Source organism: Accipiter gentilis, chromosome Z (genome assembly GCF_929443795.1).
Source record: "Accipiter gentilis chromosome Z, bAccGen1.1, whole genome shotgun sequence".
Taxonomy (NCBI): Eukaryota; Metazoa; Chordata; class Aves; order Accipitriformes; family Accipitridae; genus Astur; species Astur gentilis.
The window spans coordinates 57495664-57514130 of NC_064919.1; the positions used below are offsets into that span (position 1 = coordinate 57495664).

At 54.4% G+C, this 18467-nt stretch overlaps 1 protein-coding gene across 1 annotated transcript; it reads left to right on the forward strand.

Moving 5' to 3' along the window:
• Positions 1 to 506: 506 nt before the first annotated feature.
• On the forward strand, positions 507 to 18033 carry LOC126036230 (uncharacterized). Its single transcript, XM_049795760.1, has 13 exons — positions 507 to 649; positions 11911 to 12054; positions 13189 to 13520; positions 13744 to 13825; positions 14036 to 14106; positions 14501 to 14562; positions 14770 to 14810; positions 15077 to 15173; positions 15380 to 15449; positions 16007 to 16107; positions 16703 to 16870; positions 17234 to 17323; positions 17850 to 18033. Exons 1-13 carry the CDS (start codon positions 507 to 509, stop codon positions 18003 to 18005), a joined length of 1557 nt encoding a protein of 518 aa, XP_049651717.1. The 3' UTR covers positions 18006 to 18033.
• Positions 18034 to 18467: the final 434 nt, after the last annotated feature.

Consider the following 18467-nt stretch of genomic DNA (forward strand, 5'->3'; position numbering starts at 1 on the left):
TGCTTCTGCCTTTCGCAGGCTGAGGCCTTCCTCAGGCTTCCCACTTTCTCTCCACCACGGGGGTGTTTCCGAAGCGAGCAAAAGGAGGCCCCGCTCCCACAGCCTTTCCTTGCCTAAGTTCCTTGGCGAAATCCTCTGGCTCAAGGGCCGCCCCCCCATCTTGCCCCAGGAAGGAGTCGTCGGAGCCCGGCAGTCTTTGGGCGTCACGATCCCCAACGCACGGGCCCGCTCCATTCAGGGGGCACCTTGGCTCTGGGGACAAGGTCTAGTGGTGGCCCACGTGGGGTGCTGCCATGCCTGGGACCCGCCAGGGGTGTCTGAGGTGTGTGAGGAGGCCAGAGCAGGCTGACCACCGGGGAGGGGGGCGGATGCTGGCTCAGCTCCCCTGTGCCCACCTGCACTCCCAGGCACAGCCCTCCGCCCTGCCAGAGACCTGGCACCCCAGACACGAGGGCCTGGGCCACAGCTTCCTTGTGCAAAGGCACACGTGTGCGAGGGCCCGTGCGATGGGCGATGGGCGATGGGCCGGGGGTGGGCACTGTGGCAGCGTAGACGCCTGCGAACGGGGCATCAGTGTTTTGCGGCACCAGGATCAGCCGGGCGAGACGGGAGAGGGGGCAGAGCCCGCTGTGGTGCCCTGTGGACCCAGGTATAGGTGTGTGGTGGACCACCAGCTCCAGATCTGCCCATCGCTTGGGATGCGCGGCCCAGCTGAAGTGGGGCTTCTCCGAGGCACCGTGCAGGGGGACGGAAGGAGAGGTTTCTCTCCCGGCCTGTGGAGCCTGGCGCTGGTGCTCACCACAGCAGGGAGGGGAAATGGGGAGTGGTGCTGCGGCCCCTAGCACTACCTAACTGTCTGTTGGTGACGTCAGGTACAGCTGGTGCCTACCAGACGGCTACCCGGACCATTCCCGTCTGGGCAGCTCTGCCAATACCTCTCCGTGGGGCCACTTTGGTGCTACGAGGTGCTCATGTTGTGCGAGGGGCTGCCCTTTCGTGCTGAGCACCGGCTAATGCCCCCCCTGGCAGCCCATAGCCAAACCAGCAGCAGTTTGGTAGAGGCTCCAAAGCAGGCAAAGGCCTGAGCCATAGCCAGGCCAAGAACTCCTCTAGGAAACCCACCAGGGAGGAGAGTGATGCAGTGAAAGTTGAGAGTACAAGGAGTCTCGTGCATACCTCTCCCATTGTAGGCCATGTGATTACAAGCCAACCGCTTCATCCCTTAAGTATGGGATTGTCTACGTGAGCCTTCTCTGAGCTCTCCCTGCTAGGCAGCGTGGCTGCACGCTGCTGGTCTCCAGCAATGAGATCTTTTGGCAACAACAGATCGTTGGATGAGCCCAATTTGAATTCTCCCTGGATGGCAACTGGGCTGCATGGCAGGCAGCCCTCCCCTTGAGCGGGGATGCCCCTCACTATTAAGAGATATTAGTTGTTTCACTTAAATAAGGAAGTTTTGAGTAGGATGAACCACTTAAAGTCATAATGTTGAGTGATTTAGCATGCTGTTTGCTTAGCTTTACTTACTTCGCATGAGCAGCTAGATTTGCTGAAGCTTTAGGCCGCAAGCTGTTAACTTGCACTGGGCTTTACTGAACGTGTACCGACCTAGTCAAAACAGGGGCCTCCAGAGGTGGCGTAAATCGGAAGGTAAGGAGGCTTGAAGGCTACAACTCTCAACAGCACCTGCAACTCGACAAGATAACGGAGGGCCTGTCTGGAGACAGAGAAGGAATCCGACAAGGAAGGAACCAGGAGGTGTCAGGCCAGAACCGCAGCTGCACGGAAGGGCATGTGGGAGACGTGCAAAGAGAGCGTGAAGAATGCGTGAGGGGCAGATGAATAGTGTGCACGGGTGTAACTGCCCAGCGGTTTGTTTGCTCGGGTTGGTCCCTCCCCGGAGGCACCCCGCTGGAGCTGACCCTGCTGCTGTACCACTCTATTAAATCAGCTATGTGTAGAAGACGATGCCCGAGAGCCTGTTTCGGGAAACCAAGGGCTTGAACTTTGGAGCGAACTAGCACCGGATGCCTGCACCGATCGGGAAGTGATTAATAGCATGCTCAGCTTTGAAATCCTAACTAAGGGATATAAAGGATTGATTCTGCACAGGTAATTCCCCTGGCCATAAACTCTTGAGCAAGTCTGGGACTAAGCGTGGACCCAGCCTCTGCTGGAGAGGAGAGTTTCTGAACTCTGAGTAGTAGTTTTGAAAGCAAGGGGGTCCCTTCTGAACCTCGCGACTCAACGGGAGGGTCTCCCTTACCTTCCTGCACATCCGATGTCTGTGCAAATCATCCTAAACCGATTCTAACTCAATTTTCCTTTGTCTGTTTCTCCCGTGTACAACGTAAAAGCGCGAACCTTGCCACTGAACTCTGTTAAGTTGCACTTTTAGGGATTCTTTATGGATCCTAAATCGCTCCTCCGGGACACCTGTGCTTGGGCACCTCTGCTCTCCTTCCGCCCGGCCCTCCTCATTTGCCTTGGAGTGTCATGTGGGAATAGGCAAGTTCAGGGGCACAGTTACAAGCTACTTCACAGGACAGGGTGGGGGAGGTTGGTGGGCTGCTGCCCCACGGCTCCCCTGCCATTGTCCTCTGTTGGCAGGGAAGTGGGACCGCATTGGTGCAGGCATCATTTCCCAGGGAAGCGTCTGTCAGAAACGCTTGGAAGAAAAGCATCTGCTCAACCGTCTGCAAGAGGACAGCTGCAAGCTTAGAATCGTACAGTGACTGAGGTTGGAAGGGACCGCTGCAGGCCCTCCGGTCCAAGGCCCCTGCTGCAGCAGGGCCACCCAGAGCCGGTTGCCCTGCACGGTGTCCAGATGGCTTGTGAATATCTCCAAGGTAGGAGACTCCACAGCCTCTCTGGGCAACCCGTGCCAGGGCTCAGTCTCCCTTGGGGTAGAAAGGTGTTGCCTGATGTCGAGGGGGCACCCCCTGTGTTTTGGTCTGTGCCCATTGCCTCTGGTGCTGTCGCTGGGCGCCACTGAGAAGAGCCTAGCTCCGTCTTCAGTGAACCCCCGTGATAGCACATGTCCAGCCATTCATAAGCAGATTAAAAGATGCTGCTAGGAAATATACTAATATGGATCCTGAGTCTGAAGAAGGAAAAGCTCAGTTGGCTCCTTTATTTATAGGACAATCCTCTGATGATATCAGAAGGAAGTTACAAAAATTACAAGGAGCAGATTCTCGAGATGGGGGAAAATTATTAGAAGTTGCTTGGGTGGCATATAGAAATAGAGATGAATTACAGAGTAAAATGAATGCAAGGCTAGAAGCTGCTCTGGAAGTAGGAGCTGGCATAGGATGAGGCAGAGGAGTTATTCGCCGAGGAAGGGGACGTGGCCGAGGAGTGGGATGAGGGAGAGGAACTGGATTAGGGTCACCAGTGGGATTAAACCGGCCCCTGGGACCAAATCAGTGTGCATACTGTAAACAGGAAGGAGACTGGAAAGGGGAATGTCCCCTGAGACCTACAAGGTCACAAGCGATCCCAACTTCGACCACACAATCTCAGCAAGTTCCCCCTTTCTTGGGAAAGTTGAGAGCAAGTATCTGACGGGGACCAGAGGGGAGTCTCCCAGCAGAACCTCTGGTTACAGCTAACCTGGGAGAACAGAAAACTGAATTTTTAGTTGACACTGGAGCCACCTTTTCAGTTTTAAACACCTTGGAGGGAGAATTAAGTTCTGAGAAAATTAGCGTTGTTGGTGCGACGGGTGAACGAGAGACTAGACCCTTCCTTAAACATTTGACAATGAAATTAGGAAAGCAATGGGTCACTCATCACTTTCTGTATTTGCCAAATTCTCCTAAAGCCCTGTTAGGGAGAGTCCTACTTGAGAAACTGGAAGCAGAAATTAAATTTTAAAATGGTGAGATTAAAATTTTAATTCCAGAAACTGAACATATCGAAGCAGCGGCTTTGTTGTTACAGGAGATGGTTACGGAAAGCAGACGACCATACCAGTTGGAGTAAATAATGCTGTAATTCTAATCGTCTGGGCTGGGGAAGTGCCTAGTAAATCCAAAAGAGCAGAGCCTGTGAGAATTGGTTTAAAGCCAGGATCGAGTCTGGTAAGAATTAATACCCCCTAAAACTGGGAAGTCAGGAACGGTTAGTACCGATAATACAAAAATTTCTGAAGTACAAACTGTTAGTAGAATGTGAATCCAAATACAACACCCCAACCTTGCCTGTTAAAAAGGCTAATGGAAAAGATTACAGGTTAGTTCAAGACCTCAGAGCAATAAATCAAATAGTACAAGATATTCACTCGGCAGTAGCAAATCCTTGTGCTTTGTTAACAACCCTAACAGAGAAACGAGAATGGTTCACAGTGTTAGACTTAAAAGATGCCTTTTTCTGTATTCCCTTGGCTCCCAATAGTCAAGAGCTCTTTGCTTTTGAATGGGAAGATCCTGAGACTGGGAGAAAAACACAATATACATGGACAGTCTTGCCTCAAGGCTTTAAGAACAGCCCTACCGTTTTTGGAAATCAATAGGCACGAGAATTAGGGATTTGGAAGAAAGACAATAATCAAGGAATCTTGTTGCAATATGCGGATGGTCTGTTAATCGCAGCTGAGAGAGAAGAAGAATGCACAAAGTTAACTATTAGCCTTTTGATCTTCTTGGGAATCAGTGGATATCGAGTGTCAAAAGACAAAGCCCAAATAACCCAGAGAGAAGTAACTTATTTGGGTTTTGAAATTCTGAAAGGACAATTAGGAACTGAGAGAAAGGAGGCAATTTGTCATCTCCCTGAGCCTAAGACTCTAAAAGAATTTCGAGCATTTCTGGGAATGGTTAGGTGGTGTCGCCTGTGGATTACAAATTATGACTTGCTGGTCCCACCTTTATACGAGCAGCTCAAAACCTCAAACAATGAGTTTATAGATTGGACTGATGCCGGAAAAGCTGCTTTCAAAGAACTAAACCAGGCTCTAACGGAGGCACCAGCCCTAGGCCTGCCAGATCTCTCAAAGACATCTGAACTCTTCACTCATGAAAGAAAAGGTCTAGCTCTGGGCGGCCTGGCCCAATATCTGGGACCAAGTTGGCGAGCTGCGGCCTACTTCTCGAAGCAATTAGACAATGTGCGTCTGGGATGGCCTGGTTGTCTGAGAGCCGTCGCTGCAACTGTGCTATTGATCCAAGAAGCTCGTAAGTTCACCCTAGCACAAAGAATTACGGTGTACGTTCCCCACATGGTAATCACTGTGCTCGAACAGAAAGGGGGGCATGGGTTATCCCCTAGCAGAATGCTGAAATACCAAGTGGTGTTGCTGGAGCAAGATGATGTTTACTTAAAAACTACTACTGTCGTTAACCCTGCTGTGTTTTTAACAACTGATCAAGTTGAAGGAGACCTGGAACGTGACTGCCCGCAGACAACTGAAGAAGTCTACTCCAGCCGACCGGATCTCTGAGATGCGCCCCTGGAAGAAACAGGTTGGGAACTATATACTGGCAAAAGCAGTTTCATCTGTGAAGGAAAACGTTCATCAGGACATGCGGTAACCACTACGGAGAAGGTAACTGAATCACGAGCTTTGCCTTCGAATGTATCTGCCTAAAAGGCTGAATTGATAGCTCTTACTCGAGCACTGGAACAAAGTCAAGGAAAGCGAGTCAACATTTGGGCAGACTCAAAGTATGCTTCTGGAGTAGTACATGTGCATGGAGCAATATGGAAAGAAAGAGGACTGTTCTCTGCACAAGGAACCACCATTCAGCATGCGGAACAAATACTGGAATTGTTAGAAGCCATTCAAAAGCCAACAGCAGTCGCGATAATGCGCTGTAAAGCACATCAGTCAGGTAGGACTGTCCCTGAAACAGGTAACCGATTGGCTGATGGAGCTGCTAAAGAGGCTGCAGAAAAAGGCATCCTAGCGCTAGCTCCAGAGAGAAGTGTAGCTTTACTGAAGGACGCTCCAAATTATAATGAAAAAGATGAAGAATTAATTCTTACATTGCAGGCTAGTAAAAATGAAACAGGATGGGCTATAACACCAACAGGTCAAATAATAGTCCCACCCGCAATAATGAGAGAAATTGCCTGGGCTGAACATAAGAAAGTACCCTGGGGAACAGAAAACCTTGTTAAGCATTTACCAAAATGCGTTTTGAGTAGAGAAATGACAAAGATTATTCGAACCGTTACAACTGAATGGGAAATCTGTGTGCGCAATAATCCCCAAGCCAGTAATAAGATTACTTTTGGCATTACGAAACAAGGAAATTCTCCAGGAGAATACTGGCAAATTGACTTTACAGAATTGCCCCGAAAAGAAGGATATCCATATATCCTAGTTGTAGCTGATACTTTCACTGGGTGGCCCGAGGCTTTCCCTTGTCGCACCAACAAAGCAAGAGAAGTAGTTAAAGTCTTGCTCAAGGAGATGATACCAAGATTTGGGGTCCCTGTAGGAATGTCATCTGACAATGGCCCTCATTTTATAGCAAAGCTTGTAAGACAGTTGAGCAAAGTATTGTCTATAGATTGGGACTATCACACCCCATATAGGCCACAAGCAAGTGGGAAAGTAGAAAGAATGAACTACCCTCTCAAGCAACAGCTGAGTAAAATTTGTCAGGAAACGTCGCTTACATGGGTTAAAGCATTACCCATGGCTCTATTAAGAATCAGAGTACAGCCAAAAGGGAAAGGAAATTTCAGTCCTTATGAAAAGTTACATGGAAGACCATATCAAGGGTCCGATGTTCCAAATACCTTGAGCGCTTCTGGAGATATGCCTTTAAAGGGTGTTATGACTTCTTTAGGAAGCTCTTTACAAGAGCTTTGTCAGCATGTCTCCACAGCTGGAGCCTTAGAATTGGACGCAGCAGCACATCCCTTCCAACGAGGAGATTGGGTATATGTAAAATCGTGGACTTCAGAACCACTAGCTGAGAAGCGGAAAGGACCGTATCAAGTCATTTTAACAACATATACAGCAGTAAAGGTCTGGGGGAAAGGACGTTGGCTTCACTGTACAGGAATAAAGCAAGCACCAACAGGGAATTGGAAGTCTAAAGAAACCGGTCCTGTGAAATTGGAAATCTATAAATAAGTTCCATGCTATGTACTTGGGAGAACCATTGTGTAAAACTTATAAGATTGGGGTTGTTACTCGGGATATTGTCAGGGCAGAAATCCTTTTGTGTGTTACAGGTTTTAAATATTTTCTTTTAAGTTGTTGTTCTAAACATAAGATAAATAAGAGTAGATGTAAAAGTACAAAGGCAGAATCACAGGTTGACAGGATGAAAGAATCTGTAGTATAAGATAAACAAAATGAAGCATTTATTGTTTGAATTACTAACCCTGATACTAGTCGTCCCTGTGATTTTGATAAAAGATAACCTAGTTTCACAATTGATTCAAGGTTTTGCGAAGGTACGAAATTTAACCTCAGTAACAGCCTGCCTTCCGATTCCAAAGTCAGCTGAATATCCAATTCCATGGGGAATGTTGACATTGACTCTAACCAAAACTTGGGAAGAGATGTGGGAGAATGAGAATCAGTTTAGCAGATTAAATTGGATGGATTTGGGTGGCAGTTACTCTTTAAACTTTGAAAGAAGGAGTTACAGCATTTTGAATTGTAACATTACCAAACCATCCACCTCACGGGCAAAAGAATTAATTTATCGTCCTTCAGGAGAAACTTGTACAAACACCCTTTGGGGCTGCCAATTGCCAAAACCAAGGAGACAAGTGCAGAGAGGAACTTGGGATCACACTCAAAATAGAGCATGGTGTTTGGAATTTACCGGAGTTACAGGGCCCTTGTTAGATCCACCCAGAGCCAGAACTATCTGTGGAAATGTAGACTGGACTAGACAAACAGAGAAAATCACACATCCTACATGGAACTGTACGAGAGTTTATACTTGTAACTCCTCTGACCCAGAAGTTCAAAGACTTTATCCCCTAGCTAAAGCTCTAAGATGGGGATGTGCTTGTAGAAATTATAGTAATGTTTTAAGTGATACTTGGTCCCCTCTTAATAACGGAAGGAAAATTTGGCCTGGAATTGACTGTATTAAAGGACGGGTGGGAAGTTTAGGATTAACTGTCTGGGTGAGTAGTGATGGTACATGGTCCACGCACCTTCGCATGAAGGACAAGAGCAAACAATGGACTTTAGGCTTATTAACTTGATGCCCTCTCTGGAAGAAATCCCCCTTGCGGCCTCGATAGTGGAATCGGGTAAAACGAGAAGATGATTCCTGGCAATCACCAAGCCCTGGAGCCAAAATAGGATGGGTATTGGAATCTCTATTCTTACCACGGTTAGCAGCTCTTCAAAATAAAATGACTCTCCGCAATGTTCCACTCCAAGTAGAAACATTAGCTAATGCGACTCAAAGTGGGCTAAATGAACTCAGTGCACAAGTACACGCTACTAGTAAAACGGCACTGCAAAATCAGTTAGCTTTAGGCCTACTACTACTAAAAGAACATGGAGTATGTGGGCACATGGGTTTTTCAAACGGTTCGTGTTGTATCCACATACCAAATGTGACAGCTGATTTAAACCATCAGGCAGAATAAGACGTGTTGCTCAAAGTAGTAGAGAATTGAGATCAAACGTAGCAAGTTTTTGGCTAAACAAAATATTTCAGAACTTCGGATTTTCTCCGACTGGATGGTTAGCTGGGCTTTTGCCAAATGTAATTGTGATTGTTACCATCTTTGTTATAATCTTTGTCGCTTTTAGCTGTCTTAAACGAGCTGTGGCACGATCTGTATTCAGGTGAGACTACCGAAAGAATTAGTGGCCTCAAACAGAAAGGGGGGAACTGATAGCCTATGTCCATATATTTGGTGTGGTTTGTTCAAATGTTTATGGTTTTCATATTCTGTACCTTCTGTGAAAACTGGTTTGCTGCTAGATAACTAACTGTATGAGTGAGATTTGATAAACGATCACATATGAACGTTACGGTTGAAACAATATGTGATAAATGAATTTAGTCTCAAACAGGATTCCAATCAAAGTTTACAATTTATTAAATGAATAAAGGCAAGCAAACAGCGCTGGGTGCACCAGGAGCCTCTGCTCTACGAAGACGTGCGCTGTGAAAAACAACCCAGCTTCTTTTATAGTCTAACATTAGTTACATATTCATACTAGGCGTGTCCTTCCAAAAGACTCTCCACCTCCTGGTTGTGCAGGTCCAGTAGTTCTCCTAGAAACTTCTCGAACTCTCCTCATTGGCTGAGGGGTCTTCCATGCAATGTATCTCCGACCAAGCTCCCCACTGCTCGGGCCTGACAGCAGACATCCTGCATAACACCAGCTGCCATCACCAGAACCCTAACAAGTTCACAACAGACACCTCCCCCTCAACAAACTGCCCATACACTGCCATTTCAATACACCCTCTGTTTATACACACCTGCTATTTATACATACTAAAGATCACCCCGCTCATAACCTCGCCCCATACTACGATAAATGCCTCAGTTCTCCCCTAGGATCTCTTGTTTAACACTGTGCAGTTAACAACAAAACCGGTTTTGGGCTGGCAAAAAAGAACTGTATACATACCATCTGTCACCTCCCGGCCTGTAGTTATAGGAGGACCGACAAAATAGTTAAAGACTACATATACGGTGAGGGTCACATTTTATTATGCAGCCCTAGCATTGTTTATATTGACACGAATCAGATGAACACATTTCACAAATAGACAAAGGGTAGCCAGGGAGATAATTACAAAAGCGTAGTCAAGTGATTAAATAGTAATTATTCACAAGTTTTGCCGTTCTTTGCTCTTATGACTAGCTGTTCCTGTACGCTAGATGAGAAAAACGTTGCAACTGACCACATGTGATTGAAACTGCGTTAAGCTTCAAGATCAAAGAACAAGGACAAGAATAAGGACTTCAAGAACAGCCAACAAGAACTTCAGATGGGTCGGTGGTCATAAAAGCAGCCCGTCGACTCAAAAGGATCCTTCATTGCGCATGATCGGATGTAGGCAGTACTATGACAATCAGGTAGGATCATTTTTATGTGTATGTATACTAATCTGATTAATATGCAATTAGTTATTCTCTGTAACCTGTTTGTGCTAAAGCTGTGGTATTTGGCACGCTAGGTGGAACTATCCCCCGCGCATCCAGCGCTGCAATAAAGAATGCCTGCCTTCTAAAACTCCCAAACGAGTCTTAGAAGGGTTCTTCGACCGGCTTTTCGGCATCACCCCCTTCGGGTATATATGCGGATGATGTCCCCCCTGTGCCTTCTCCTCCCTAGGCTGAACCGTCCCAGCTCTCTCAGCCTTTCCTCATAGGAGAGATGCTCCAGTGCCTCCACCGTCTTACTAGCCCTTCACTGGCGTATGTCCACGTCTCTCTTGTACTGGGGAGCCCCAAACTGGACACAGCACCCCAGGCGTGGCCTCACCAGTGCCGAGGAGAGGGCAAGGATCACCTCCCTTGACCTGCTGGCAGCGCTCCTCTTGTCGCAGTGCAGGATACCATTTGCTGCCTCTGCCACAAGGGCACATTGCTGGTTCACGTTCAACTTGGGGTCGAACGCGAATGTGAACACGGGCACGTACTGGTGCATGGGGTTGTGCCCCTCTCAGGCGCAGGGCTTTGCCCTGCCTTCCCTGATGACCTTCACGAGGCTTCTGTCAGCCCATTTCTCCTGCCTGTTGTGGTCCCTCTGGAGGGCAGCACGACCTCTGGCGCATCAGCTCTGTGTCATCGGCAAACGTGCCGAGGGCACGCCCTGCCCCATCATCCAGCTCATTAATGAGGACGTTAAACAGGAGCGGAGCGGACCCACTACTGACCCCTGGGGTATGTCTCGCCCCAGGAGGGCATAGGATGTGCTCAGATGCCTCCTGCAACGGGTCCGTTGGAGGTGGCTGGGACTGGCCACGTCTGGCACGGGGCAGCCCTGGCCCCTGCCCACAGAGCCTCCCCCGGTACTCCTGCCACTGGCAACGCCTGGACAGGGACCCCCGATACACCAGTACACAGGGGCAGGGGTGTCTGGAGCGGCACAGGTGCCTGGGCGAGGACAGGCAGCAAGACTAGGCAGGGGGTTCACGGCCCGTGGAGGAGCTGTGGCGGGGCCATCTGCCAAGAGGCTTGCCAAGGCCTGTCTTCTGGCCGGGGCCTCCGTGTCGGGGGCTTGCGCCTGCCTCTGCTCGCCCTGGGGGGAGACAGCGTCCAGCAGGACTCTTGCCCGCTTCCTCCTATAGCTGCTCGCTCTCGTCACAACCCGGCGAGGGCCTGCCAGCTGGCTCACCCCCGAGGAGCCGCTGGGGTCTGTGGGCCACCCCAGAAGGAGCCCTTGCAGTGTCGTGGGTGCTCATGCGCCTCGTTGAGGACGGGGCGCGCAGCAGTCCCTTGGCACATGCCTGGGGCCACGTTGGTGGCCGGAGTTCCCCATGACAAGGTGGAGCCGGTGGGGTGGAGCAAGCCAAAGCCCCACGCACCCCCATGCAGCCCCAGCCCGGTGTTACCCAGAGCCGGCACCCCCTCCTTGCCCCGTGGGGACCCCTCAGCTGGCAAGGTTGGCCCTGCCCAGGCAGGAGGAAGGTCGGGGGCCCTGCTCAGGATCCTCCCTAACCCTGTGCTGCCATGCCAGATGCCCGGTGCCCTCGGGGCAGCCTGCGCCCCCGTGCAGAGACCTTCCTGGTTGCCCCCGCAGGAGACTACAGAACACACAGCACACACCCTCCTTTCTCTAAAGGGGCTGAGGTGGGTTGACCCCAGCAGACCGATGCCCAGCCAGTCCCCAGGCAATGGCTACTTTGGAAAGGGCAAAGGCCCGGGCTTTATTGCGGAGCGTGGTGTTGCATGGCCTGTGGAGTAGCCCTGTGGTCAGTTGGGGTCGGCTGTCCCTGCTGCGTCCCCTCCCAGCCTCTCGCCCACCCGCACAGCCTACTCGCTCGGGGACACACAGAGAGAAGCAGAGGAAGCCTTGGCGCTGCGCAAGCGCTGTTCAGCGAAAGTGCTGGTGTGTTTTCAGGCCTGCCTAGTCACAACTGCAAAAGACAGCGCTAAGTGGGCATCGGGGTCTCTGCCTTCCCCTCCACCCCCCAGTAGCTCCCTCTGTGATGTCGCAGCCATGACCTCACACCGAGCGTGGCCAGGCCTCTGTGAAGTCAAGGCTGGCCACCTTGACCTCCGGCACTGTGGGCCAAACCTCCCGCCTGGAAGGAGCTTGCCGTGTCCTGGTGGCTGTGAGCCCGTGGCAGGCGTTCTCCTCCCGGCAATCGGTTTGGAGCTCTCGCCCAAGTGACCTCCCCTGGGCAGGCAACACTCCTGCGGTGGAAGGAGGACACACAGGCTTGCAGGGGAGCTTCCTTTCTCCCCAAGATGAGGAGGAGAAAGGCTCCTCCAAGAGCGCAAGGTGCTGCCCTGCCAAGGAGGGGAGCCGGCAGCAGCACAGACAGACGTGCAGCTGGGCCCACTCGGGTCCTCGAGAACAGGTACGAGGGTTTGTTCCTCCTGGGGACATCAGCTGGTGGGCAGGACCCCCAGAGCCTGAAGGGGGGCTGGCTGGGGGGACACGGTGGAGAAGCTGGCGAGCGCTGTGGGCAGCACAGCAGTCCCAGGTCTTGGAAAACCCGCCGTGAGCGGGAAGAGGCTCAGCTGAAAGCCCCTCTGGCCCCCTGGGCCAAACCCCACGGTCCTGCTGCTCAGGGTCCCAGCAGCAAACTTGGAAGTTCCTGCTGCCCTCCAGCACAAGCCTTTTCTGGGTGCCTGGAGCGGGACAGCTCAGCCCTCGCCCCGCCAGGCCTCCCTGGCAAAGCACTGCCGCAGCTGGAAACTCCTGGTGGGTCTCTGCTGAGCGAGAGAAGCCCTGGGGGGTGTTTCGGAGAGGGCTGTGGCCCTCGAGCTGCAGAGGCCCTGGGAAGCGGTGGGGGCTTTGGAGGAGGGCAGCCGCTCCCCGCTGCCCACAGAACGCCAGGTCTCTGAGACGCCTGCTCAGGGGCAGGCTGGTGCTCTGGGGGCCAGGGTGGAGTCAGGGTGAGAAGCGGCTGCGCCGTCCCGCTCTGCTGCTTCTCCTGCCCTATCTCACCACAGCAGGGACGTCTCCTGGGAGGCTTCCCAAAGCCTGTCTTCTGGCCAGGGCCTTGGCTGATGTGGCATGGAGATGGTGCAAAACAGGGCGCCGCCTTTGTCCTCCCATAGGTGCAGCCCCGCTCGGGAGGACCAGGGCACCAGCTGGAGGGGGCTAGCACACTGCATCTGCAGCGTGGGAGAAAACAAGCGTGAGTTCAGCGTTGCCTTTCACCCCATGTTTGCACCAAGCCTGCCTGGCTCAGCCGGGACCAATGGCCCCACAGAACCAGCATCATCCTGCCCTGAGGGAGGCCTGGGGCCACCTCTCCTATGTGACGACGAGGACGGAGCTGCCTACCACGTCCGCATCTTAGTGGGACACTGTAGTAACCGCGGCGTACCCCAACATGGTGGAGGCCAAGAGGCCAAAGCCTCGTCCACCCTCCCACCCCAGGCACACCGTCAGGGCCCTGCCTGCAAGGGGATCCTGCCTGGTCCCCTGAGCCCAGCTCCCAGGGTGCAGCCAGCACCCCTGCCCTCCAGGGCAGAGCCCTGGCCGTGGCCCTGCCCCACAGGGAGGGAGCGCACAGCACCAGCGCCCACCGCGCCACAGGGGTCTGGCACACGCCCTGAAGGGCATCCTCGAGAAGGGTCCTCAGGCTTTCCTCCGGCTTTGTTGCCCAGGGTTCGTCTTCGGCATTGCTGACAGCCTGGCAGTGGCTGTGCTCTCCCTCCAGAGACGCCTCAGCACAGGCAATTCCACCCTGTGAGTACAACGTGTGTCTGGTGCGGACACGGAGGTGGGGGTGCCACTGGGTAAGGGTGAGCAGGGGGGAGGCTGGAGGTGCTCTCTGCCAGGATACCCCCTGGCTCTGGCTCCCCTGTAAATTGCTGCTCCTCAGCTTGTAGGAGAAAATCCCCCTGTGCAGGGCTCTGGCCTTAGGCACTGCCAATGCCAGGACTTCCTCTTTTTCAGGAAAGAGGTCGTCACCCTGAAGAAGGAGAGGCTCTGCACCATCCTCTTCTTGATGACCCTGGCTGCTCTTGGTGAGTATTGGCACGCTGTCAGCGGAGGCACAGAGGCGCAGGCTGCCAGCTTCAGCATGAGGGAGAGGCGCTGGAGCCTCCCCAGCATTCCACCCTTGGAAGGCCGGAGGGTTGGCCTTTCCAGCCTCCCAGCCTCGCGGTCAGGAGATGCTGGCTGCACGCAGGGGAAACGGGGCGTAGCTGTGGGGCGCACCGCGTGCCCGGGAAGCAGGGCTGTGCAGAGCCCCGAGGCCCAAGGCCAGAGTCCTTGCTTGGGGCTGCAGCCTCTCTCTGTACCCCTTCCCCGTGTCCTCAGCCAGCCTCTTGCCACCCTGATGTGGGAGGAGACCACATGACTACAGGGATTTTTAGAAACTCTAGTCAAGTAACTCTCTGTCGGTGATGTGAATTACAGCTGGTGCCTACTGCGGGACCTCACTGCTCGTGTGGATGCTGCAGGCAAAGAATGTGCCGCAGGTCAGTGGGACAGGAAAGTCCTGCAGAGGAGCGCTGCTGCTGGGGGTGGGTGGTGGTGGGTGGGTGGGTAAAACGCCCGGTCCGCCGGTTCCAGGCAGTGACGCACACACAGAAGTGGCAGTGGCTGCTGCCGTGCCTTCCTAGAGCCACCAGCTCTGGAAAGCCCCGGCAGCTCAAGGAGTCAAGCAGAGAGCCTTTCTCTTTCAGGTGCTGCTGGGGCAGCCTGCTGCTGACCTGAGGTCCCTGCGGTAAGAGGCCTCTCCTCTCTCCTGACCTGCAGCACGTTTGGTGGGGTAGCAGCAGATGAGACAGTGCTATTTGCACTCATTTGCACAGCGCCCAGGGCTTGTGCCTTTTGCTCCTGCCTGGGCCTTTTGCTAAAGCTGGAAGGGGAGGGAAAGAAAAGGGGGCTCCAGCACCCCTGTCTCTGCTCCTCCTTGGAGCGTGGAGGCTTGGAGGCTCTGGGAGGGGCTGGGCAGCTCTCTGACAAGACCTGCTTTCACCGCGTCTGCAGGAGCATGCTCGCCGTGTGGGGGCAACAATCCCAAGAGGTGCAACAGCTGAGGGACGAGGTGGCACACCTGGCTGCAGAGATGGCTGCTGTGAAGAAGGTAATCCTGCGCTTTGGGAAAGAGGGCTGGCACGAGCAGGGCCCCGCACAAGGCCCTTCCTGGGCCAGTTGGTGGGCTTTTCCTGCTCAGCCCACACACCCGTCCCTTGCCCGGGGCTGCTGGTTGAACTTCTCCGCCGTAAAAAGCCCCTTCTCCTGGCCAGGTCTGACGTGGTCATTTCCCCTCTTCCTTTGCGTCTTTCCCAGGAAGCTCAGCAAATGAGAGAGGCAATGTCTGCAAGCACGCGGATGTCTGACTGGGCTCTGAAACGTGCAGGTACGGACAGGCCTCGGGCCCAGGCCGGCAGGCCTTGTTGCGCTGGGCTCGCGCTTGGCATTCCCGAAAGCAGGCTGCGTGGCAGAGGCTGCTCTCCGAGGCAGAGGGAGGTGGGACCAAATCCCGGGGCTCAAGAGCACGCCTGTGGCAGAGCGGCTCCCTTGGGCTCACCCCCATCCCGCCGTCAGACCCCTCGCTGGTGCCGCGGCCGTGCCCCTGCAGGCGTTTCTGCCCCCTCCCTCTTTGCTGAGCTTTCCTGGGGAGCAAAAGCGGATGGCTGGGTCATCCTCTGCTGTCCACGTGGTGGGGCCTCAGCTTGGGTCTGCAGCCCTTCCCGTGGGGGCTTGCTGTCTCCCAGCTCCCGCGGACCTTCTCTTTGTGCAGCTGCTGGGAGAGAGACGCCATCCCCGGGCACAGGGATGCCCTCCTTTCCTGGGGCACCTCCGAGGGTGCGCTGTGGCATGTGGGGCGGGCAGGCAGACTTAGAAGTCACTTGCTGCCCCCAGGTCCTCCGAGCCTGGGGCCTCTTGCAGTCAGCTGCTCTCTTCTCCCTTCAGGGGCTGCCATCGACCTGCAGAGATCGTCCAGCATCTCTGCATGGCTCTGCAAGGCGTTCTGGTTCCTGTGTTCTCCGCCCCTTGTGGATACCTTTGTGCAGGTAGAGTGGCAGAAACCGTCAGTGCTGCTTCTCTTGCCTCTTGTGAAGTTGGGGGCGAGCCCTGGGGTGTCTCCCCTCAGGCCAGTGGTATTGCGGAAGGCCCCAGAGCTGGTCCGGTGCCTGGCACCTGAGGTCTCCCACAGGGCTTAGCTCCCCAGAAAAAAGCAGTTGTCCTCAGACGTGGGTTGAGCTGAGCTGAGCTGAGCTGAGCTTCCTGCCCCCCATCCCTGGTCACGGCTGGCTGAAGGGGCTTCTCCTTCGCGACCCCATTTCCCTGCCATGGCTCTGACTGTCCCTTTCCCAATGGCACAGTGGAGGGTGGGGGGAGGCTGCAGAGCTGCTGGCCAAGAAGAGAGGTTTCTTGAAAGCCCTGGCTGCGGTACAGGCTACCAGATGTCTCCCCCACTGGCTGGCTGCTTTCCCCTTTCCCGGGCCGGGAAGACATCCGGGCGCTTCTGCCCGCATCCCAACACGCCATTCATTTCTAGCACAAGCACAGCCCACAGATGCAGTGCCGACTGTGCTTCTGGCTGCAGGGGAGCGTGGCGGGCCCCCCCACACCCTTGTGTTCATTGCTTTGACCCTCTGCTTTCAGCCGGATGCTTCCCCGGGTTACTGCTGGCCTTTCCAAGGGTTTTGGAGTGAGGTGCTGATCCGGCTGCCCACTGAAATACGACCGCTGGCCATCATCATAGAGCACACCTCCAAGACAGCCTCTCCACCGGGGACTGTCAGCAGTGCCCCCCGAGATTTCACTGTCTACGTAAGTTTCTGCTGGGCGCTGGGGGCTGGGACCTGGCCGCAGGGAAGAGCTGTAGCGGGGATTTGCTGCTTTCTGTGCATCTGCTGAGATTCGTGTGCTCCCAAGCACCGCCGTAACCCGTGGGGAAGTTGCAAGGGACACGCGGACTGGCATCACCCCTCCTAAGTCTTGCTCAGCATGTTTTGGCCCAGCACCTCCGGCCCCCAAGCAGCACGCAAGGAGGAGACTCGGCCCCACTGCATCCTGCGCCAGATCGCGCTGGAGGTGCAGGAGCAGAGTGCAGATCACGGCCCCGGGTCTGGCATGAGCATTTCCTCGTGCTTGCGTCGAGCCTGACCTGCTCCCCTGTGCTTTATCTCCAAGGGACTGGATGAGGAAGGCAAGGAGGAAACTCTGCTGGGGACGTTCACCTACACCGTGCAGAAAGGGCCGACCCAGACCTTCCCTCTGCAGGTAGAGTGAATGTGTGTGGGCAAGAGGCCAGGGCAGTAACGCCGGTTTGCCTGCAAGTTGCTTGCAGAAGGAGTGCGGACGGTCCCTGCCGGGGCAGGGGCCCGACCCTGGCCAGGAGAAACGTTGGTGGGATCGGGAGGGAGAGTGGCATCCGGCAGGGTGGCAAAAGCAGAACAGAGGCCGCGCTGGCCCCCAGACGCCTGGGTCCCCGGAGCTGCCTGGCTGCAGCCTCCGGGCAGGCGGTGGCAGGGAGGATGCCCAGCACCTTGCCCTGGCAGCAGGACTTGCCCCGGCACGGGCGGGCCTCAGGTTTCCACAGCTGCCCGCCACGCTCTCCGAGGCCGGGCGTTTGGGGGTCCTTTGCCACCTGGGTGGGAGAAGGGAAGGAGGGAGAAGCTGCCGCCTCAACCACGGCGGGAGCTGGTCCTGCAGCGGGGTTCGGGCTGGCGGAGGAAGACTCGCGGAGGCTGCTGTCACACTTTACACGCCAGGGGTCACGCTGCTTTTTGCTGTGGTTTCTTTGCAGAACGGGATCCCCAGAGCCTTTCGGGTTTTGAAGCTTGGCATACAGAGCAACTGGGGAAAACCGGGGTACATCTGCATTTACCGAGTGCAGGTGTGTGGGAAGATGGTGGGAACCAACGCCATCGGCGTGAAGCATGTGGAGACCTTCCCTCAGTAAGAAATAAAGAGGAAATTGGGGAAACAGAGCAGAGGGATGTGGCTGTTTGTTAGCCTGGTAGGCCTCTCAAAGTGGCCTGCTTCTGCCTTTCGCAGGCTGAGGCCTTCCTCAGGCTTCCCACTTTCTCTCCACCACGGGGGTGTTTCCGAAGCGAGCAAAAGGAGGCCCCGCTCCCACAGCCTTTCCTTGCCTAAGTTCCTTGGCGAAATCCTCTGGCTCAAGGGCCGCCCCCCCATCTTGCCCCAGGAAGGAGTCGTCGGAGCCCGGCAGTCTTTGGGCGTCACGATCCCCAACGCACGGGCCCGCTCCATTCAGGGGGCACCTTGGCTCTGGGGACAAGGTCTAGTGGTGGCCCACGTGGGGTGCTGCCATGCCTGGGACCCGCCAGGGGTGTCTGAGGTGTGTGAGGAGGCCAGAGCAGGCTGACCACCGGGGAGGGGGGCGGATGCTGGCTCAGCTCCC